Genomic DNA, 23,171 nt, shown 5'->3' with positions numbered 1-23,171 from the left:
TATCTAATTTTCCTACATTCATGGTTCTCACATTCCATGTCCCAATCACCAGTGTCTGCTTACAACTGTTCCTCTTCCTTTGTATTTCCATACTTGAAACCTCAAGCTGCCCATAATAGAACTTCATAAATAGGGTTGTCAAGAAGGTAAGGATTTAGCAAAATGGACTACTACAGCTTCTGACATCTCCCACCTCCAGCAGTTGGTGGACCGATTGCAAACCTTTGGAGTTAGCATTTAAATTCCTTAACCATAGCGCCAGGGTCTATAGGAAAGGGAACAGGGGTGTGGGAACTCTACATTCAGTGTTAGCTGGGGCCCAACATAAATGGTGGGGGTATACAGATTAGTTGGAAGTGCTTTGGAGGCACTGGAACTACAGAATGGAGGGGCTGGAGAGCAAGTGTAGTGGACTGATTTCCTGCCTTTCTCCCTTACTTCCTCCCTCAGAAACTGCCCTTCCTGGAATCTCTCATCACCTCCTTTCCATTCTGGTCCTAGATTGGCAAAGCCAGTCACTCCCTGACGGCTGAAAGCTAGTATACAAGGTGGATGGAGCCATTGGAGCCCAGTGATGTGGAAGCACCAGGCCTGGAAGGGATGTAGAGACAGAGCATTTCTGGATGCTCTAGACTGGGCGTTCTACCCCTCCGTGCACCAGAGACCAAGATGGAGCAGCGAACGAAGTGGCCCAGTTACTGAGACGCTGCCTTGCGTGGTAGATGACCAGGCCCTTTCCAGCAGAGCAAATTTCCCAAGGTTTTGCTACAACCACGCCCCAGTAGAATCGTGAGTTTTCGCCACACCCTAATCTGCCCAGGCCGGACAGCCTCACTCTGGCCCCGCCCCACTCCGCCCGCCGCAGGCCCCGCCCCACTCCGCCTGCTGCAGGCCCCTCTCCACTCTTGCTCACTCCCCCTTCGCCAACTCTGGCCCCACCCCTCTCTAGTGCCGCCGAGTGTTAATGAACCTATTGAACCTCATGAGCCTATTCCCTTCTTAATCTGACCGTCTTTTGCTTACGACCTTCTCTGGGTCCCCACCTTATCCAGCCACACACCCACCCAGACCCCAGTCTGACTCTCTTCCTAGCTGGGAGGGTCCTGGGTGTAGGTCCACCAAGGGGGCGCTGTCCCTGGATTGAGTTCCTGCCCACAGATGCGGCCGCGTCCCCAAGAGCCTCTTGCCTCGCTCAGAAAAGGCACCTTCAAAACAAAGAAACAAACAAACAAACAAACAAAGGCACCTTCAGAGAGCAAGGGCTGTGCTGGCGGTGCTCCTGGTGGGCGCTCAAGTCCAGACCGCCAAACAAGCCTGCATAATGGGCGGCAGGCAGCACTCAGGCCAAAGTTTATCCTAGCTGGAAGCGACTACACAGGCACCTGGGGAGGTGAGGGAGACCCGAGGGCCTTCCCACTCTCCTCCAGGCTCTCTCCTGGAGGATTATTCAGGGATGCCTTGTGGGGGTGTCTGCTACCCCGCCAACTGGACTTCCCAATTTGCATACCCTCAAATGAATGAACTCATTACTCTCTAGGTGCCCCAACTATATGTGTTAAGAAAAATTCCTTTTCCTTTAAATTGTGAGCTCAGGCGGTTTAGTGATAAGAAGTTGCACTGCCTACCCAAAGACAAGCAGTTCGAATCCACTAGCTATTCTGAGTGAGAAAGATGTGTAATCTCTCGTAGGATTTAGTCTCTGAAAACCCGCTGAAGGGTCAACTATGAGTCAGTTCCTACAGCATATAACAGCAAACATTAAGTTGATATCTGCTTCCTGAAATTACCCCGTTGGACATTAGTCCCTCCTTGGACTGAGAGCTGTGCCTGCACAGAGATGTGGTTGTTAGTCTGCAGGTGATGATAATGCCAAAAGGAGGCTGTGAAGAATATTTTGTGTTTTGAGGAGATGGACTGCTCCCTTATCCAGAATACTAAAACTCCTTATTCATTTAGTCAAACATTGATTGGGTACAAGGGCTGAGGTGGTGGCCAGTCCAGACTAGGCTGAGAGATTAACCATCATATAAGCAGTTTGAAGTCACTGTTATAGGTGGGAGCACAGAGGAGATACCCTTCTTTTAGAGTAAGGAGTCCAAAGAAGGTTTCCTGGAGGATGGAATGCTGTAGCTAAGACTTGAGAGATTTAGAGGGATGGAGACATTCTAGGTGAGGGGAATAGTAGGTACTAGACATAGACGACACAGAGAGCCTGATTGTTGTCCTGCCAAGGAATTAGAAGTATTTCAGTGTATTGTTGTTGACTGTCTTCAAGTCGAGCACGACTCATAGTGTCCCTGCAAACAAAAGGCCTGAAGCTCCTCTACAACTATTGACAGTTATCAAAGTTCATGTATAGTGGGGGTATAAAGTTGAGGTAGAAAAAGAAATGAGGCTAAAGTGATGACAGGGACCAGAGTGGTGTTATGTGCCATCAAATTGCTTGCAACTCATAGCAACCATATGTACAACAGCCCTGAAAACTGCTCTATCTTGCGCCAACTTTACCATCTCAGACACACCAACCCTCATTACCCCAGTCACTATATCAATCTATCTCATATGTGGTCTCCCTCTCTTTCTCCATTCCTCTGCCCTTCCAAGCATGATGTCCCTCTCCAAGGACTGGTCTCTCCTTGCAACATGCCCAAAGTATGTCAGGTGAAGCCTCAGAATCCTTGCCTCCAAGGAGCAGACTGGCTTCACTCTCTCTTGGGTGAACCTGTTTGTTTTCCTGACAGTCCATGGTATATCCAACATTTTCCAGCACCACAGCTCAAAGGCATCAGTTCTCTAGCATCCCTAGTCATTATCCAGCCCTCTGACACATAGCAAGCAATTGCAAAGACAATGGCCTGGATCAGGCACATCTTAATTAGGATTCTGACCACAGCCCACTTCACCACTTCACTGCAGGTAAAGCACTCAGTCTCTGATTGTGATGCCAGAGAAGAAGTCCTAAATGTCAAGATTATGAGTTTAGATTTTTATCCTAAAAGCAATGAGATGCTTTTAAACAGAGCTGAAAATTTTATTAGATTTCCTAGAAGGCAGTGACTGTTACCTTGAGCTGAGCACTTTCTGTGTAGTAGAGGTAGGTGCCTGAACTGTGTGTCTTGTGTCCAACCAGCTCCCTTAGAATGTCCATCAGATTAGGGGTAAAGGATTTAAGTCTGCATCAGACTGGACTTAACACAGAATCACTACCCATCAGATAAGAAGCTCTTCACCGGATTCTATGTTCCAAGAGACTGGACTCCGCAAAGCGCCCTGTATCTCATTACACGGTTCCATCAAGGATTCTATAGCTCCTTCCTTTACTGCTTTGGAGTATTTGCTTCCAGGCCATGTTCACCAGGAGCTTGGACTGAGGAAAAGATCAGAGTCCTGCTTCGGGAGGGGCAGCTCTTATTGGAGATATTGTGCACTTAGTGGAGGCTTGCGGGGATCCAGAGTATAGCAAGCTGGCTTTGTCAGACAGAGGACTCTGCTACCTGGCACCCATGAAACACATGTCAAATACCACCTGTGTGGCATCCCTGGGCATGGAGAGGTAAGAATCTTCATTCTAAGAGACAAAGAGCACCAGGGGACGATCAGGGCTTTCAACTTCTGATACAAAGCCATGGACCTAAAATTACGTCCATTCTGTACCTGATCTAGAAAGGCTAGCTAGAGTTAAGACTTGGATACTATTGGTAAGTTGTAAGTCATCAGAGAAGGGGCCTGCATCCTGATGGATAGAACTGAAGGCAGAAGACACAGAACCTTGCTCCTAACTTTACTGGTCCAATTCCAATTCATCTGGCCATAGCAGGATTCTAGGAACTAGAGGAATAGCAGTGGATCCAGGTAAATAAAGTTCCAGTTCTACTCTTCCATCTAGAAATTGTTCCCTAGTGCCCTAGGCTCTGGCATCTCCTCAGGATGGCCACCTCTTCCAGCTGTGCTATGCGCATGTGGCCTTCTCCCACACCTGCCCCAAGCATGACTACCCACCTTCCTTCTCTTCCTGGACTGGGTATGGCAGCGAGGCTACCAGCTTCCGCAGTCACTAGAGTGTGGGAATAGGCTGTTGGTACAGTTTGAGCCCACTTATGCCTCCCCTTTCACACTCTTCTCTGCTACAGCAGGAGAAGTATAATAAGGGGTTGCCAAAGTGGGTCAAGGACAGGCACCTACTTATTTCCTTTTAAGATTTATCTCCCTGTCAGTTTCCATCTATAAAAATTGAATCTCCTCGCCCCAGGGGTTGGTTACTGTGGGACTATAGGCCATGCACATGACCTCTGGGAGCCCCTGGACATCTTCCTCCTCCTCCCACTTTCTCCTTTCTGGGAGTGCTGCTCCCTGAAGCCTCAGAACCAGAATGCAGGGGCACCATGGTCACTTCACCCAGAAGCCAGTGGGCACTGGCAAAGCGGCCCTGGACCCCAGGGCGACTGGACACTCTGCTGCCTTGGCCATTGGGAAGGATTGTTGCGACTGATAGATTTAAAACTCAGGAAAATAGAGTTAAATCTGGTTGTAGAGGACGCCTGGAGTTAGCAGTGAGGGTGGCCCACTCTTGTGACTAAAATCCACCAAAATATAAAAAGGGTAGGTGACCTTCCTGCCATGTGATGTGTAAATAAAAATTACAGTCCAAAAAAAAAATAAATAAAATTGAGTCTCTTTTCCTTCCCAGCTCCAAATCTCACACTTTCTAACTTCTGCAAAATAAATTTTACAGAAATGAACAGGTCCAAGGCCAGTCCTTTAAAAGGTCAACCGTATCCATTGTTTAATTGCTGTTTAATGAGCTATTATGAGTTAGCTAATGGCAACCTTGTGTTCGGAGAGTAAAACTATTTCATAGAGTTCGGATCTTTCAGAAGCAGCTAACTAGGATTGTCTTCCAAAGCACACCAGAGCATTTGAACCACCAACCTTTCAGGTAGTAGTTGAACAGTTGATTATTTGAGCTACCCTGAAGCAATTGCTGTAGAAGGTCAAGGACTGCAGTCTTTAATGCAGATTGCAGCTCAACATTAAGAAGACTGATTCTCACTACTGGACCCATTGGCAGTATCATGATAGATGAAGAGATTGAGTTTGTTAACAATTTCAGCTTGCTCAGATCCACAATCAACCACTTTTGGCATCAGCAGTCACGAAATCAAAAGAAAATTTGCATTAGTAAAATCTACTGTCAGGGACCTTTCCAGGGTGCTAAAGAGCAATGATGTCAGAGTAAAGACTGGTGGGCCTCATTCAGGCCATGGTCTTCACAATTACTTGCTATGCATCAAAGAGCTAGATAATGACTAAAGATGACTGAAGAATTTATGCCTTTTGGGTTGTAGTGCTGGAGAAGAGTACTGAACATGGACTGCGAAGGGAACAGGACTGTCCTGTTGAGGGTGAAACCAAATTACTCCTTGGAGGCAAGGATTCTGAAGCTCTGTTTCACATACTTTGGTCATGTTACCAGAAGGGATCAGTCCTTGGAGAAGGACATCATGCTTGGAAGGCTGGAGGGACAGTGCAGGACAGGAAGGTCCTGGATGAGATGGATTGACTCAGTGACAGGGCTAACAGGGGCAGGTGTGTCGGAAACAGTAAGATTGGCTCAGGATAGGACAGGGTTCAGAGCTATGGTGCATACGATCGCTGAGTGACAGGTGACTTGATGGCACATAACCACCACCACCCTTAAGAGTGTGCATACCTGCCACACTTGAACAGCATCCCACCTCAAGCCCCAGAACACTTATCCTGGGGTTCTAGGCCTATTACTTATATGCAAGATCCTCAAGCACTTGGATGGCAGCTCTGGACCCTGAGCTCTCCAGGAGTGTGTTTTGCATGTCCCCCAGAAGATGCCATCCACTAGCAGCAAGCACTTAGTGATTGTGAAGTAAAAGAGAATTTCACCTCAGATTTGGATTCCACAGGCAAGTGAGAAGGACAGTCCCAATGCTCACTTCCCTTCCACAAACTCAACTGTACATCAGAATAGATTTTTGTTATAAAGAGAAATACAGTACTGGAAATATTAATGGCACTGTGTTGTGGATGTGAACATAGTGGCACAGACATACTTTTTGTTATCTTTGTTATACAGGAACACATTTGTGTGACCTATATTTTACAGTAAAACTTAATACATCATTTAAAAAAAAAGTATACACCTAGCTTGAAAATGACTCAAAGTTGTTGCCAAGTTGAAATAATTTCTGGCGGTTTTGCCACTTTTTAGTGAAGCCATAGAAGTGAAAATTTGAGTCAAATTGTGTTCCAAGTTGGAGTCTACTACATACCTGCTAATTTAATTTTATGGGTTTTTTCCAAATTTTAAGTTGTAATTGTTAATTTGCTTAATTAACTTAAGGAAACATTTTCCCTAGACTATAGCATGGAGAGGATCATTACAGTAACCATAACTTACAGGGGGTTGATGATTAGCTGAACTAAATCGTGGAAAACGTTTAGCACAGAACATACACATAAGAAATGCTAACTCTTTAACTTTTGTTGGTTTATTGCATATACTCCCTCTTAAGTCCTCATAAGCACTTTCTGTTTATTAGACTGAGAAATGGGAGAATTCATTCCTCCCTTGGGTGAGGAATGACAGTTATCTTGTTCATCAAATCTATCCTGTTTTCGTTTTAGAAAATCCTCTTCCCTTTCAGCCATTCCTAAAATTTATACTTTCTCCTAAAAATGTCTTAGCCTAGTCCTCCTCTGTGAGATACCAGTTTTCCTCCTTTTTTTTCCAACCTCAAGCATCATCCCCACTGTGCTTCCCATCTCCGCTTCCATGTTGTTCTCAAACTTGTCAGTCCCTTTTCTACTTTGTCCTTTTGTTCATGGGGCTCCTCCAAATTTCTGCTCACCTGGTGAACTGCTGATACACAGCTCAAATATCACATTCTCATTTAGCCTTGTTAGGGTTTTTTGGATCTACAGTTGACACCCATGGGAGTTGTTAGGTGCCATTGAGTCTACGATGATTCACAGCAACCATAACAACAGATCTGAACCTTGCCCTACCTGCACCATCCTCACCATATCTGATCATTGTGGTAGTCACTGTATCGATCCCTTGATGGTCTTCCTCTTTCTCTGACCTTCCACCTTTCCCAGCATAATATCTTTTTCCAATGACATGTCTTCTGACTGCAGTTATCATAGGAGAAATTGAGACATGCTGCATTGGGAAAATCTTTTGTCAAGGGCCTCTCCAAAGGGCTAAAGAGCCAGGATGTCAGTTTAAAGACTAGGATTCGCCTGACCCAACCCATAGTATTTTCAGTTGTTTCATTTGCAAGTTAGACAATGAATAAGAGATTGAAAATACAACTGATTAGGAGAATCGATGCCTTTGAGCTATGGTGCTGGAGAAGAGTATTGAATATATCACGGATGGCTAGGAGAACAAACAGGTTCATCATAGAAAGAGTGAGATCACGCTGCTCTTTGGAGACAAGGATTCTGAAGCTTCATTTAACATACTTTGAACATGTTGCAAGGAGGAACCAAACCTTAGAGAAGGACATCATGCTTGGGAGGTTGGAGGGAAAACACAAGAGAGGAAGATCCTTGATAAAATGAATTGACTCAGTGACTGTGGTAATTGTGGAAGGTGTGTCAGAGACAATAAGATTGGCACAGGATAGAGCTGGGTATAGGATTGTTGTACATAGGGTCGCTATGAGTTGCAAGCAACTTGATGACATACAACAACAACATATTCCTAGTAGTGAAATACCTGGTTAAATGGTACTTCTGTTTATCAATGAGTTAATACCAAACTGCTTCCCATAGTGGCTGCATCACTTTATATTCCACCAGCATTGTTTTAAGTGTAAATCTTACCACATCCTTGCCAGCATTTTTAGTTTGTTGCCCTGTTGTTACTGTTGCTGTTGTGAGATGATCACATCATTGAATTTTTTTCAGATAAAAATTTTATACTTGTTTATTTACAAAGTTTGTGTACATTGTTTTCCACACCAGATCTTTCCCATTTCCTTTATCCACCCCCACCCCCGTCCTCAACCCATCAAACCCTGTGATAACCCTGCCTCCCCCCTCCTCACCCTTCTGCTCCTATCATTCCCCCCTTTGGATCCTCATACATGTTTTTTAATTAAAAAATCTTAATTTCTATTAAAATTTTAATGTAATAATTTAAAAAAAAAGAAAGAAAATACAACTGATGCCTTTGAATTGTGGTACTGGCAAAGAATACAGACTATCCTGTGTATTATCTAAAGAACAAACCAGTTGTGCCACCAGGTTGCGCCTTAGAAGCAAAGATGATGAAATTCTGCCTCACACACTTTGTCCATATTTTCAGGAGAGATCAGTCCTTGGAAATAGACATCATGCAGGGAAAGGTGGAGGGTCAGACAGGATGAGCCTTAACAAGACAGATAGAGTGACTGTCACAAGAACATGTTGGAGATCATGAAAATGGGCCAGGACAGGAAAAGAGGCAGATCTGTGGTTTACAGGGTTGCCAAGAGTTGTATCTGACTCTATGGTACACACAACAATAATAAAAACAACATATTTTTTTTTATTCACTCTTGCTGTTGAGTCAGAACTGAATAAAGCTGACCCTACAGCACATTTTTCGGAGGCTGTAAATTGCCCATCTTTCTCCAGAGGAGATATTACTGTTTTCAAACTGCCAGAGGTGCCATCTTTGGGTCAGCAGCACAATGCCCTGCAATCTGTACCACCAGAGCTCCCTAACCTAACATTTTTAGGCAAAGGTAAATTCTTTTTAGTGGTCTGGTGTAGACTAATGAATTCCCAAGACTGTGACCTTTTAAGTTTGAATTTAAATTGCCCATGTCTTAATTTCCAGCAAGTTCAGAACCAAAATAGGACCTTGAATGTATCCCAACTGAATTGGACTATATCACCAAGAAGCCAAAGCAAAGGGAAGAAATCAAAAAGTTCAGGAGCTAAATGGAAGATTTCAAAAGGCAGCATGGGAAGACACAGCAAAGTGTTATAATGAAATGTGAAGGAGCTGGAGATGAAAAATCAAAAGAGATGAACTCGCCTGACATTTCTTAAGCTGAAGGAATTGAAGAACAAATTTAAGCCCCAAGTTGCAATACTTAAGTATGCTGAAGGCAGAATCGTGAATGACCCAGGAAGCATCAAAATAAGATGGAGGGAGTACACAGAGGCACTGTAAAAAAAAGAATTGGCTGACACAGAAAAACTTCATGAAACAACATATGATCAAGAACCTATGGAGATGCAGGAGGAAGTTCAAACTGCTCTGAAGGAACTGGGGGAAAAACAAGGCCCCAGGAATTTATGGAATGCCAATTGACATACAGAAAATGGGTACTGTCCTGATTATGCCAAGAAACCTGGAAGAAACCTGGCCAACTGACTGGAAGAGTTCTGCACTTATTCCCATTGCAAAAAAAGGTGACCCAAAAGAGCATGGAAATTATCAAATGACATCACTAATATCATGCACAAGCAAGATCCTGCTTTTCCAGAAATGATTGGATCAGTACCTCCGCAGAAAACTGCCAGATGTGCAGGTTGGGTGTAGAAAAGACCATAGCACTAGGGACATCATAGCCAAAGTTAGATGTATCTTGAATGAAAGCAAAGAGTACCAGAGGAATGTCTGTGTTTCATTGACTATGCAAAGGCATTTGACTATGTGGATCACAACAAATTGTGGCTAACCTTGAGAAGGCGGATGCCAGAATACTTAATAGTGCTCATGAGAAACTTATAACCCGGACCATGAAGCAGCTGTCAGAACGGAGCAGAGAAAGACTGCAGGGTTCAGGATCAGGAAAAGTGTGCATCAGAGATGCATCCTATCTCCTTATCTTTTCAATCTATATGCAGAACAGATCATCTGAGAGGCTAGACTGTGGCATCAGGATTGTAGGAAGACTCATCAACAATCTGCTTTATGCAGATGACACCACCCTGCTTGGTGAATATGAAGAGGACATAAGGCGTTTGTTATAGGCTTCATGACTGATTGAGATTGACTGACTGAAGAGATAGAGATTGATAACTTCAGCGTGCCTGGTTCTATAATAAATACTCTTGACACAAGCAGTCAAGAAATCAAAAGACTAAAACAACTATGAGATATCATTTCACCCCAGTCAAAATAGCAAAATTTAACAGAACAGCAAGCAACAAATGCTGGCGAGGTTGTGGAGAAACTGGAACCCTTATTCACTGTTGGTGGGAGTGTAAAATGGTGAAACCCCTGTGGAAAGCAGTATGGCGCTTTCTCAAAAAGTTGCAAATAGAGATACCATTTGACCCAGCAATTCCACTACTGGGAATATACCCTGAAGAGACCATAGCTGACATCCAAGCAGATATATGCACACCCATGTTTATTGCAGCTTTGTTCACAATAGCAAGGAGTTGGAAACAACCTAAGTGCCCATCAACAAACGAATGGCTAGAGAAGCTGTGGTATATTCGCACAATGGAATACTATGCTGCATTAAAAAACAAGGAACTCATGCAATATTATTCAAAATGGTTGACTCTGGAGAACATTATGCTGAGTGAAATATCCCAGTCACAAAAGGACAAATATTACATGATGCCACTGTTGGGGAGAGACTGAGTAAGATGGGTTCAATAATGTATACTGCACTGAAACAGAGGAGGGAGAAAACTGTTTAAAAGAGATATATAACTAGGTATTTCTGTCATCACAGGAGACTAGAGCGAGGGCTACATGGTGGAGGGGACCTTGGGGAGGGTTTGTAAAACAATGAAAGAATCTTTTCTTTTACTTTTCCATAATTTTTGGACTCATGTACTTATAACTTGTTAGTCAAATTTGTGCCTTCTAGGTTGCAACACCGCCATGATACATCTTCAAGGATATGAACATGTACGGCCAAGCACAATCAATAAGAGTGCATCTAAATCCCAAAATCAATCTCCATAATAGTCTATGTGTTTCCTACTGCCAAAGGGGCCCTTTAGAGTAGTGAGAGAAGATCTTCACCCTGAAACCCACAGCATCCCTTTTCAGCAGGAAGTAGCTAAGAGAATACGCCATCCCCTTTTCCTTATGACTCAGGGTGAAGTCTCTCTCAGGGAGGAGTGATAGGGAATGGCAAAGGACACACTGACAAAGAAGATTAATCAGAACTGGCTTTGACAAGCACTGTGGCATTTGGACAAGAACAAACTGGGAGGAGGGTAGAGAGAATAGTGCAACAAGGAATGAATGGAAACCCAAAATCTCTGTAAATGTTTATGAAAATTAATAAAATATAGAAAAAAAAAAAAGAAATCAAAAGACAAATTGCATTGGGAAAGTCTGCTGTCAGAGACCTCTCTAGAGTACTGAAGAGCAACAATGTTAGTCTGGAGACTAAAGTACACCTTATCTAGGCCATGGTCTTTACAATTCGACAGCTGGACAATAACTAAAGATGATAGAAGGATTGATGTCTTTGAGTTGTGGTGCTGGAGAAGAGGGTTGAACATACTACGGACTACTTGGAGAACAAATAGGTCTGTCCTGGAGCATCACAGAGTCACTATGAGTCACAGGCGACTCAACAGCACATAACAACAATATTTATCAAATGTAAATAAAATGTTGCTGAGTACTATTGAAAATGGCTGGAAAGTACATTGCCAGAGAACTTCCATCCAGAAATTCAAGCTAGATTCAGAAGAGGCCATGGAATAAGAGATACCACTGCTGATATCAGTTGGATCTTGGCTGAAAGCAGAGAATACCAAAAGATGTGTACTTGTGTTTTATTCACTATGCAAAGGCATTTGACTAAGTAGATCTTAACGAATTATGGCTAACACTGACTAAAATGGGAATCCCAGAATGTTTAATTGTGATCATGTAAAACCTCTATACATAGACAGTTATCTGAACAGAAGAAGGGAACACTGCATGGTTTAAAATGAGGAAAGGTTTGGTCCTGATTGTATCCTTTCATATTTATTCAATCTGTATGCTCAGCAAATAATTCAAGAAACTGGACTATATGAAGAATCAGTACTGGAGAAAGACTCATTAACAACCTATATTATGCAGATAACACAACCTTGCTTACAGGAAGTGAGAAAGACTTCAAGCTGTTAATGCAGAAGGTCAAAGACTATAGCCTTCAATGTGAGCTAACTTCAACAATAAGAAAACAAAAATTACCACTGGACCATCATAATAAACAGAAAAAAACTGATGTTATCAATTATTTCATTTTACTTGGAACCACAATCAGCATACATGGTGGCAGCAGTTAAGAAGTTAAGATTATTATTAGTTAAAGCACAACTAGAGCACTTCTTTGAGGTAAGGAGGGTGAAACTCCTTGTCACTTACTTTGGACATATTCTTAAGAGGAAGTATCATGCTGGGTCAGCAAAAGAGAGGAAGACCTTGAACAAGACCGCCACGGTGGCAACTCCAATGGGCTTGAGCATGACAGAGATCGTGAGGATGATGCAAAGCTCAGATGTGTTGTTCAGAGTTGCTAACATCAGCTTCCAGGCAAACAATAGGTGCATGCACTCCTTAGAACAGTTAACCATACAACATCAAAAAGGTAGCACTTGCTCACAGATAAAGTGAAAAGCCAATAAGGCATAAGAGAAGATGACAGAAATGGAAATACAGGGACAAAGTACAAAGAATACTATTATAGTGAGATTTTAATTAATGTTAATAAACAAGGTGTGCGACTTATTAAAAGGAAAACCAATTTGCTTCATATACTTTCGGGAAAGAAAAAAACCCACTTAATTGGTTTATACCTATCAACAAGACTCCTCAAAAGCTATGTTGTCCCCTCCCTGGCCATTTTGTCGGCAGCTGTTGGTGGAGGGCCAGAACGGCACCTAAGGTGAGAAGACGGGAGCTGCGAAAAAGATGAAAAAGTCTTGCAGTCAATCAACTCTAGGCTCCAACTTGTTATGAAAAGTGGGAAATTCATGCTGACGGACAAGCAGGCTCTGAAGATGATCAGGTAAGGAAAAGCTAAAGTTAGTTGGTCATCCTCACCAACAACTGGCCAGCCTTGGGGAAATCTGAAACCTAGTGCAACGCCATGTTGGTGTCCATCACAACAGTGGCAAAAATACTGAACTGGGCACAGCGTGTGGAAATATACTAGAGAGAATGCACGTTGGCTATTATTGATCTGGGTGATTCTGATATTAGAAGCATGCCAGGAAAAACTGCTGAAAAGAAATCACGTAGTATTTTTCTTTAATACTGGCCACTTTGTTTTAAAATGAGGGGGGAAAAAAAGAACAAACACCCAACTATGCTGTCTCATTCCTGCTCTACTCCAGAGTCAAGGACAATCTGACTAGTGATTTTTTACAGGAATAAGGTGAGCCTCCCACTTCCCCTACGTGGCTCTCATCTCACTAACCCAAAATCTCAGGAGGCACAGCTGGGGCTAGAAGCTCACTCACTTCTGCAGGTGGCTTGCAAACTGATGAGTGGAACACAGTCCCTTTGCTCCGGGACCAACCAGCCAAAAGGAAAATTAAAATGGCAGAACCTGAACCGATGCCGTCTTCAATGTCTTGGACACTTGCTGCTTCATGCCTGTATGTGGCAAACAGACTCCCCTACCTTGCCTTCTGCCCTGGGGCATTGTCTCCTTGCTCAGCTTCTTTACCTGTCTTTCTCTTCAAGCCTGATTCTCCCATGGACCCATCAGGTACCTGAGTTTCTGGACATGGTGTAGGAAAGGGTGTGGCAAGCAGTGATAGAAAGGGAACAGACAGAAGACTTTCAGCCCACAACTCCAGTCTTTGAGCCCCAACCTGCCATGCTGGCTCCTTGGATGGTGGCTGAGATATTCCTGTGACATCTCCAGGACTCTGTATCTTTTAGACCCTGGGTGAAGGTGCCTGCAAGCCAATGCAGCTTCAAAGTGAAGTTACAGAGTGTAGGGAGAAAATACGTGACTGGTAGCAGTTTACTGGGCCATCAATGTGAAGGGAATATAATAAAACTGACCCTCCCACAAAAATCTCTTACCAGAGACTATTCCAAACTAATTTATTTTTCAGAGTCCAAAATGTTCTGCACACAGCTAGATGGAAGCTGCAGATTCTTTTAAGCCTCAAATTCAAACTCAAAGTACTGTGGGTCGAAGTAGTGGATACGGACATAACCATCTTCGCCGCCGCTGCTGTAGCTGGAAGAGATAGCCAGAGGCCAGTCAGTTGCCTGCTCTAGAAGCAACAAGGCTGTGGGGCAGGGCTTAGGTGAGGAGTGAAGGAAGGGCTTGGAGGGCAGAGACCCAATCCAGACAGGCTTGGCTCCTGTGACTGAGTTCCTACCTCTTGCCGTCAGGATGGAAGGCAACACTGTTGATGGGTCCAAAGTGACCCTTGACTCTTCCAAATTCTTCTTCAAAGGCCAAGTGGAAGAACCTGGGAGAGGACAAAGAAAACAACAGTTCACCCTTTCCTTTCAAAACAGTTCTGAAATAGCACTCCCCAAATACAAGTGACAAAGGTAAGGGGGGTACAACTGGGATAAAGGAAAGAAAAGTAAATAAAGGGAAAATGAAGCTAGGGCAAGATGAGATCCAAAAGCAGACAAACGGTGTTTGGACAGTGTTCTAACAACTTCTTGTTATGTGCCATTGAGTAGCCTGCGGCTTATAGCAACCCTATGTACAACAGCCCTAAACTCTGCCCTCTCCTGTGCCAATCTCACTGTCTCTGACACACCTAACCCCATTACCCTAGTCACTGAATCAATCCATCTCATCGAGAGTCTTCCTCTCCTGTGCTGTCCCTCCACCCTCCCAAGCATGACATCCCTCTCCAAGGACTGGTCCCTCCTTGCAACAAGTCCAAAGTATGTCAGATGAAGGTTCAGAATCCTTTCCTCCAAGAACAGCCTGGCTTCACCCTCTCCGGGACAAACCTGTTTGTTTTCTTAGCAGTCCATGGTATATTCAATACTCTTCTCCAGCACCACAGCTCAAAGGCATCAATTCTCCTATCATCCCTAGTCACTGTCCAGCTCTCTGATGCATAGCAAGTGATTGCAAAGACCATGGCATGTATCAGGCACATCAGGTCTTTAACCTGCACAATTTCCCATGTTACAGATGAGGAAAATTTAGTATGGAGCAGTGCCATGTTCTAAGACCTCCGAATGAAGTTGAGAGGGCATGCTCTTAACTGTTCTGTTACCTGCTTGTCACAGAAGGACCACAAATTTGGCTACACCTCCTAGTAGGCAAAGGAGGCCCAATGACGTAGCAACTAGGTGTTCTGCAGCTACTAAGGTCAGCAATTTTCACATACCCAACACCCAGTGGGAGAAAGATGTGGCAGCTTGCTCCTGTAAACGTTACAGCCTTGGAGACACTATTGAAGCGATTCTACTCTGTCCTGCAGGAGGGGTCTGAGTTGGAGCAATGAAAAGGCAATGGATTTGGAGTGGGTTTGTTTTTTAAATAGTCATAGTCATGGAGACAGAATCTAGGAGGTTTCCATTTGGTAGAGTTCCCCAACAACTTACCTGGCTTCAAACTTGCCAATCCTGGTAGAAGTTGTGGTTACGTCCATGGCTTCTTGACCACCACCAAGCACCACCTTAAAGAAAAAGTAAAACCTCTAGACAGGCCCCAAAAGGTAGTCAAATCCATTTTCTGCTTATTTCCTTTCCCAGCAGCTTTCAGAATTTCCCACAGACTGGGAAGAGTCTCGAGGCCCAAGAACACTAACATTCTATCTACCTCTTGCCCTGTGCCCTGGGACTACCCAATCACTCAGCCTTGACGCTGCTCTGGGAACCCCTCTGACACCATTTCCCCTGAGGGTTTATAAGCTACCCAAACCACCAGACAAACTTATAGATCCTGTAAGCTTTCTGTGGCTTTAGCAGGAAGTCCAGGTGAAGGTCTCTTACATGGTCATAATTGGGAGAAAGGGCCGCTGAATTAACAGGACGCTCTGTCCTGAACGTCTTCTGGTGGTCAAGTGTTGTGGAGTCAAAAAGCTGGAAAGAGAGAAATACATGAAGGTGCGGTGCTCAGGGGGTGGGGGAAGGTGAGGCAAGTTGAGCGCTGTGTAGCAGGTGGGGAAGAGCAGCCCCACCTGACCCCTTGCCCAGGCTCACCTTGGAGGTATTGTCTTTGGATGCAGTGACAAACATGGTCATGTCCCTGGATAACTGGATGTCATTGATCTGTCGGGAGTGCTCTTTCACATTCACCAACACCTCTCCAGACTGGGGAAGGAGAAGAGTGAGTTTTGACTTTCCCCAACCACATCCAGGGTTCTAGATTGCTGCTCATCCCTTCAAGGGGAAGGGAAGCCTGTGCTGGGACTAAATAGGCCTTCAATCAGCATTTACCCTCACCCTAGACCCAAGACTACATCACAATGCAGCCCTTGTGTATGAATTTCATAAACACTGCTAAACTATCCTGAACTGAGAAAATACACCCATCGTCACAAGTCTATAAGCCTATTATTTCTAACAGAAGAACTGCTTTTGTTTGTTCCTTCTTTTAACAAGTATTTATTGAACAACTATTGCCAAGCATCATGTTAAACACCTAACATTTTACTTCACTGAAGCATCACACTAAAAATCCCTATGATGTGAATATTACTTTTTTTTAAAATGAAAGTTTACAGAGACTTTGGATTTCCATTCACTGTTGCACTTTTCTCCCTGCCCACCCCTCTTCCTCAGTTCGCTCTTCTCTTTGAAAAGTAAAACTCTTTTATTGTTAAGCAATCCCTTCCCCCAAGTCCACTCCACTGTGCAGCCTTCATTCTGGACTCTTGTCATGACAATACCCAATCATATATCCCTTTTAAACAGTTCTTTCTCTCATCTGTTTCATTGCAGTATACATTATTTATCCCCTCTTACTTAGTCTTCCCTCAACCCCTATGTCAGGCCTCTTTTATAACAGTGGCACTATGCAGTATTTGTCTTTTTGTGACAGAGATATTTCACTCAGCATAATGTCCCCCATGGTCATCCATTTTGCATAATATTTCAAGAGTTTGTTTTTCAATGCAGCATAGTATTCCATTATGTGAATATACCATAGCTTCTCTATCCATTCGTCTGTTGATGGGCACTGGGTTGTTTCCAATTCTTAGCTACTGTGAACAAAGTCGAAAAAAACATAGGTGTTCATATCTGCTCAGGTGGCAGTTATGGTCTCTCTGGGGTGTATTCCCAGTAGTAGAATTGCTGGGACAAATGGTATTTCTATTTGCAACTTTTTGAGACAGCGCCATACTGACTTCCATAGTGGTTGGACCATTTTATACTCCCACTAACAGTGAATAAGGGTTCCAGTTTCTCTGCAACCTCGCCAGCATTCAATGTTTGCTGTTCAGTTAAATTTTGCTATTCTTACTGGGGTGAGAGGGTATCTCATAGTTATTTTGATTTGTATCTCTCTTTCTACATGTGTTTGTTTGCCATCTGATTGTCTTCTTTGGTGAAGTGTCTGTTCATATCCTGTGCCCATTTTTCAACTGGGTTGTTTATCTTTATCTTATTGTGGTGTGAATATTACTATTTTAAGGGGAGAAACTAAAGTCCAGAAAAATGGTATGACCACTACACAACCATTAAGAAGCAGAACCTAAGTTCAGACCCTCTTGCTTCCTGGCACCAAACTCAGGCTCTTCAAAAATTTTCTATTTAACATAGTTCTCTATTACACATTTACACACACACACAATTTTTTTTAAAAAAATTATTTGATCTACAACCAGGAGATAAAATAGCTGAATGGGACCTTCTAAGAATCAAATTCCTATGCACATCCAAAACCTCCTCCAACAGAGTAAAAAGGGAACCCACATACCGGGAAAAAGTGTTTGGTAATGACATCTCAGATAAGGGCCTTATATCTAGAATTTATAAAATACTTGAGCACCACAATAAGATAAAGGTAAATAATCCAATTGAAAAATGGGCACAGGATATGACCAGACATTTCACCAAAGAAGACATTCAGATGGCCAACAAGCACATAAAGACATGTTCAAAATCCCTAGCTCTAAGAGAGATGCAAATCAAAACAACTATGAGAAATCATCTCACCCCAGTCAGAATAACAAAATTTAACATAACAGCAAACATCAAATGCTGGCGAGGTTGTGAAGAAACTGGAACCCTTATTCACTGTGGGTGGGAGTGTAAAATGGTGCAACCACTGTGGAAGGCTACATGGCGCTTTCTCAAAAAGTTGTACATAGAAATACCATTTGACCCAATAAGACAGAACAGAACTGCCTCCTAAGATTTCCAAGACCGTAATCTTTATGGATGCAGAGTGCCACATCTTCCTCCACAAAGCCACTAGCAGGGGTCACAACTGTCAATGCTTCATATTTAACCACAATCACACCAAAACTCCTTCTATTTTATCAGTCACTACAAAATAACCCTTGACTCTTGTGTCCCTATGGCTACTGCCCTAGTTCAAGTCTAATGTTCAAAACATAGCCTGTAAAAGAAGCCTTCTACAGCTGCTACATGAATAGATGTATGCACACTTATGTTGACTGTAGTATTTTTACAATAGCAAAGGGATGGAAGCAGCCCAAGGGCCTATCAACAATAAACGGATAGAGAAATTGGAGTACATTCAAACAACACTGCACTGAAAAACAATGAACTAATAAAACACTACATAACATGGATGAGTCTAAAGGAAATTATGCTGAATGAAATAACACAAAAGGACAAATACTGTATAAGACCACTATGAAAACTAGGAGGGTCAAAAGCAGAAGAGCAGGAAATAAGTAGATAATGAACCGTAAATTGGAATGGGAGTGGAAACTTATTAGAGATTATTAGATAATTAGAAATTAGAAAAAAATTCTAATCATCAGTAATCCCTTGAAGATCCTTCCTATCTAGAGGAAAATCAAGACTCTACTTTCAAACTTGGAAGGATATTAAAACTCTAATCACTATAAACCTTCCCTAAAATGATGATATTCCATGGATGGATCCTAAACTCTTCATCTATAGACCTAAACATCCTTGTCTTTGTTTTGACTGTTCCTCTTGCCTGGACTGCACTTTCCTTCCTCCTGGAGGCCCCATTTATGCCTTAACAAACATGCCTCCTCCTCTATACTTTTCCCATCTTGTTGACACCTCTATAGCGGCCCAAATCACAGTCCCTCTTCCACTGGGGTTAAGGACTGTTATAGTACAGGATCTAGCACTCAGGATACTTATTTACAAATTCTTACTTGTGATCATTAGCAATGTGTCTTGGAGTATTTTATTAGTAGTTATTCAAATACCCAATGTGATCTGATCTTAAAACATTTTACACACAGACTCAGGGAAGTTACATACGCAACCAGTATTTGAACCCAGCCCTTGTTCTTTACTGGTGCCATCTTCCCTTACCTTGGCACTGAACTGGTTGAGCTCTCCATTCTCGTGGCCTGCGATGATGCACTCTCCCAGGGGCCCCCAAACAGCACTGGTGATCTTAGAGTCATTGCAAGGGATCTTCATGTAGGGCTCATTGCTGTCTGGGAAGGGCAGCAGACATTAGGGCCTGGGTTCTGAGGATTCACCTTTCACCTCAACCCCAGGCCCAGCCCTTACCAATTTGGCTCGGGTCCCGCAGGTCGAAGAAGCTTACAAAGCACTGGTAGCCCATCTGCTTGTCCGTGGAGAACATGATGATGTTGCCCCCAAAGTCAAAGCCACAAGTCCGGACAGCCGAGTTGGTTTTGAGTAGGGCCAGCTGCTTCCCTGGAAACAAGCAGAGTCTATGCTACCCCTTGCCCACTGCCATCCGGAGAAGACACTCCCTACACCATTGTTTCTCTTGTTCTAGTGACACCAATCCATCCTTCACTTCCTCATTGCTCTGCATTAGCTCCAGCCTTTTTACTTCTTTTCCTTCATCTAGTTTATTTAGTATTGGTCATAATGGATTGTAATATACCTATCTCCTCCTAGGATCGCACTCCTAGGATCCACATACAAAAACAATAAACCTCAAACTCACTGCCACTGAACTGATTCTGACTCAGTGTGACCCTCTATAAGACTGTACATTGCAATGGGAACAGACAGCTCATCTTTCTACCAAGGAGCAGCTGGTGGATCTGAACCGTCTGGAGACACAGGCAGCCTTTGGGTGAGTGATATAACTAAGACTACGTCACCAGAGCTGGCCCCCCTAAGCAAAGAGCAGGCCTAATTTCTGTGTGTCCCCAGTGCTCAACACAGAGCTGACCAAGAGCTGAGTGCCAGTAAATATTTACCAAGTAAAGCAGCTTAACAAGCTTCCCTGTCTGTAGTCTCAGCTCTCCCAATGCATCTGCCCACTGTTAGCGCAATTTGTAAAAAGTGAACAGACTTTTTTGCCTTGGTGCTTCCCTCCAAGCAACATGGTCACCAGCAGCTCTACTGGAGTCACCTGTGACAATTCGGCCAGGGTTTCTGCTCTTGCCACATGTGCTCAAACCAACACGGACTGATTGGGAAATATGGACTCAGTATATGCCACTAGTGTTTCCGTCAGTACGCCAAGGATATCGGCTTTATCAAGTTAGACTAAGTGATCTTCCTTGAATGGTCTAGCCAAGACCTCTACATGGCAAGAAACAAGGTCAATACTTTGTACATAAATTAAATTTCAGTTATGATGATGTGGGGGGGAAAAGTGAACAGAACAAAGTCATGCTCCTGAGTTGGCATTCAAGGCCTGTTCTGTTTTTATCGGGCATCATGCATTCTATCCATCTATTTCACCACTCGAGGGAAGAATCCAGTGAAAGCAGATGACTCGGACCTAACACTTGTGATGCTTTCATTCCTGCAGTGCTAAACTGATGCCATTTTTATATCATTCAAGGCCCAGCTCTTATGACATGTACTTTCAGAAACCTTCCTTGGCTGCTCTCAGCCCCACGTCAGGCAGTTAGCCCTGATCCTCCCACAGTACTTTCTGCTTCATCTACTTTCTACTTTTATCCTATAATGGTGCCCATTTTCAATCTTTTTTCATTTTCTTGTTTGGCTTTGGATTAATTTGTTTTTCCAGAATCTGCTCACTTAAAAAGGAAGACTGTCAGGTCCTCAGTGTTTGCTGAAAAAGGGAATTACTCAGACTTACCTGTTTCACAGTCCCATAGACGACAGCTATTGTCAGCTGAGCCAGTGAGGACATGCTTCGTGTCCCCTGAAGTGATCATTAAGGAATAAGACTAAGTTCACTTGAGTCTTTCATCCTCTTGGGAGGCCAACTGAATTACTTTCATGTTCATCCACCTTTCTATCTCAGAGCATTTTCACCTCCTCATCCACAACTGGAAAATTTCTCAAATGTTCTCCCAACTGGGGAAGAGAATAGACCCTCAATAGCTTTCCCAAGCAGCCCCAAGCTTAGCATCCCTTCCATTGCTGGCAGCCCCTGGAGGCACAAACAAGGATACAGTCGGCATCAACACACCACACAGCTCCAGTGTGACCCATGTAGGTGCCCAACCTCTCTCCATTCACAGAGTACCATACATTGACGATCTGGCAAAATCAAATGACAGGATGCTAATATTCCAGACAAATAGTGGCCTATTTCACCAAAGGAACTCTCAGCAGCTTCTATGGCCTACACACAACAAAGTGAGTCAGGACACTTACAAAAGTGCCTTACTGTCAATACCCCAATCTCCAAATCCCCAGGCTTTCAGAAGAACAAAAGGTCAAGCTGAGCTCTACTCCTCTGATGTTTTGTTCAAGCAGGAGCAATCAGCTGCAGGGAAGCCTATGTTTCAACTGCTGGTGCCACAATGTCACTGTATTATCTCAAGTAGAGCCCTTCCCTCCTCTGACCTTTGCTTTTCCCATCTGGTAATGGCCATAATGATAATGATTCCTTCAAAGTGTAACTGGAGTAAAAGAGTGTCTAAGGAGTTTAAAAACAAAAATTACCAAACCAATAAGGCACTCACAATGCACCAAATAGTATGCTAAGCTCCATACATCAATGACCCCATGTAATCCTACAATGTACTGTATGAGGGAGGTTAGGGTTACATACAGTACTCACATTTTACAGAAAGGGATACTTAAAGTTTAGAAAGGTGAAAAGCTCATTGCCACTGTTGTCAGAAGAGAATCATTGCTGACCCTCCAGCGGGTTTTCGGAGGCTGTAAATTACACGGGAGATTGCCTTTCTCCAGCAGGAGCGGCTGACGGATTATAACCACCGTTTTTGGATTGGCAGCAAAACTCCTTACACCCTAGGGCACCAGAACGATCAGAGAGGTTAAGTGACATGATAAAAAGTCACAATGCCAACAGATGCAAGAATCGGGATTTAAATCCAGATCTGTGTGGCTTGAGAGCCCTTCTTTTAATAACAAATGTTAACTTTCTCCATGTGAAGGTGCTCCAAAAGGCAGTACGCTGAGAGGCTGTTGGCACTGAGTCCTGAATTAAACAAAACTATTGTCAAGTGCTGATTTTGACTCAACGCCTCCTTGTGCCGGAGCAGAAATGCCTCATGGAGTTTATTAAAACCATCAAGTTTTCAGGCAGCAGCCTAGTGCGTCGTCATCTTGCCACTGTTCCCAATAAATCCCTTGTCCCTTGCAACTTTCCTCTAGAAGAGATAGTCTGTACCCCTACCCTGGTAAAATGATTTTGTTCTTTCCCAGAATGGTCTCATTTTGGTTCGCAACTTCCCAGAACCGTGCATTCTTTGGGTCTCCTCTGGCAGTAAAATTATACCATCATCACCCTTGCAGGATGGAGTCGCCTCCTATCCAGACCCCTCTCCATACAGTCACCCCCCCCCCCCCCCCAGGAGCCCTCAGGCCGCTGCTCACAGGGTCTTTGGCCACAGTGAAGAGGAGGTCTCCCTCGCGGTTGTACTTGATCTGCGTAATGGACCGCTCATGGCCCTGCAGCAGGATCGGCTTCTGTGGAGACAGGGTGGGAGTGTCAACAGCCAGAATCAGGTCCCTACCCTAGTCCAGGACCCGAAATCCAACATCCAACAAAGTGGAACTCACCATGCCGGCGGTGAGGCGAGGCGAGCAGAGGCCCCAGGAAGACCGGAAGAGGTTTAACACCACTTCCGGATCGTGAGTCTCCGCCCCCTCCCTTCCGGAAGTAGAAGGGAGCCGT

The 23,171-nt window shown here is 43.7% G+C and overlaps 1 protein-coding gene and 1 pseudogene across 1 annotated transcript; one reads left to right on the top strand and one right to left on the bottom strand.

Moving 5' to 3' along the window:
- Window positions 1-9,490: 9,490 nt before the first annotated feature.
- LOC102856237 lies at window positions 9,491-13,256 on the top strand (annotated as a pseudogene).
- An 844-nt stretch (window positions 13,257-14,100) lies between these two features.
- On the bottom strand, window positions 14,101-23,071 carry EIF3I (eukaryotic translation initiation factor 3, subunit I). The gene is made up of 11 exons (XM_006894960.1): window positions 23,057-23,071; window positions 22,871-22,963; window positions 21,475-21,562; window positions 21,156-21,221; window positions 19,634-19,783; window positions 19,430-19,557; window positions 16,142-16,252; window positions 15,932-16,021; window positions 15,542-15,615; window positions 14,344-14,436; window positions 14,101-14,198 (listed from the first exon to the last, which is right to left on the bottom strand). Exons 1-11 carry the CDS (start codon window positions 23,057-23,059, stop codon window positions 14,117-14,119), a joined length of 978 nt encoding a protein of 325 aa, XP_006895022.1. The 5' UTR covers window positions 23,060-23,071; the 3' UTR covers window positions 14,101-14,116.
- Window positions 23,072-23,171: the final 100 nt, after the last annotated feature.

This window comes from Elephantulus edwardii, unplaced genomic scaffold (assembly GCF_000299155.1).
Source record: "Elephantulus edwardii isolate Elephantulus edwardi_28Jun2011 unplaced genomic scaffold, EleEdw1.0 scaffold00152, whole genome shotgun sequence".
Lineage (NCBI taxonomy): Eukaryota > Metazoa > Chordata > Mammalia > Macroscelidea > Macroscelididae > Elephantulus > Elephantulus edwardii.
The sequence above is the reverse complement of the archived record's forward strand: the minus strand, read 5'-3'. Positions and strand labels throughout refer to the sequence as shown.

Coding starts and splice junctions, on each gene's coding strand:
- EIF3I (XM_006894960.1), bottom strand. Junction 21,563..22,870: donor TCACTGTGGCCAAAGACCCT/GTGAGCAGCGGC, acceptor TGATTTTGCCAG/ATCGTCAATGTATGGTACTC. Junction 15,616..15,931: donor TTTCTCCCAATTATGACCAT/GTAAGAGACCTT, acceptor TTTTTCTTTAAG/GTGGTGCTTGGTGGTGGTCA.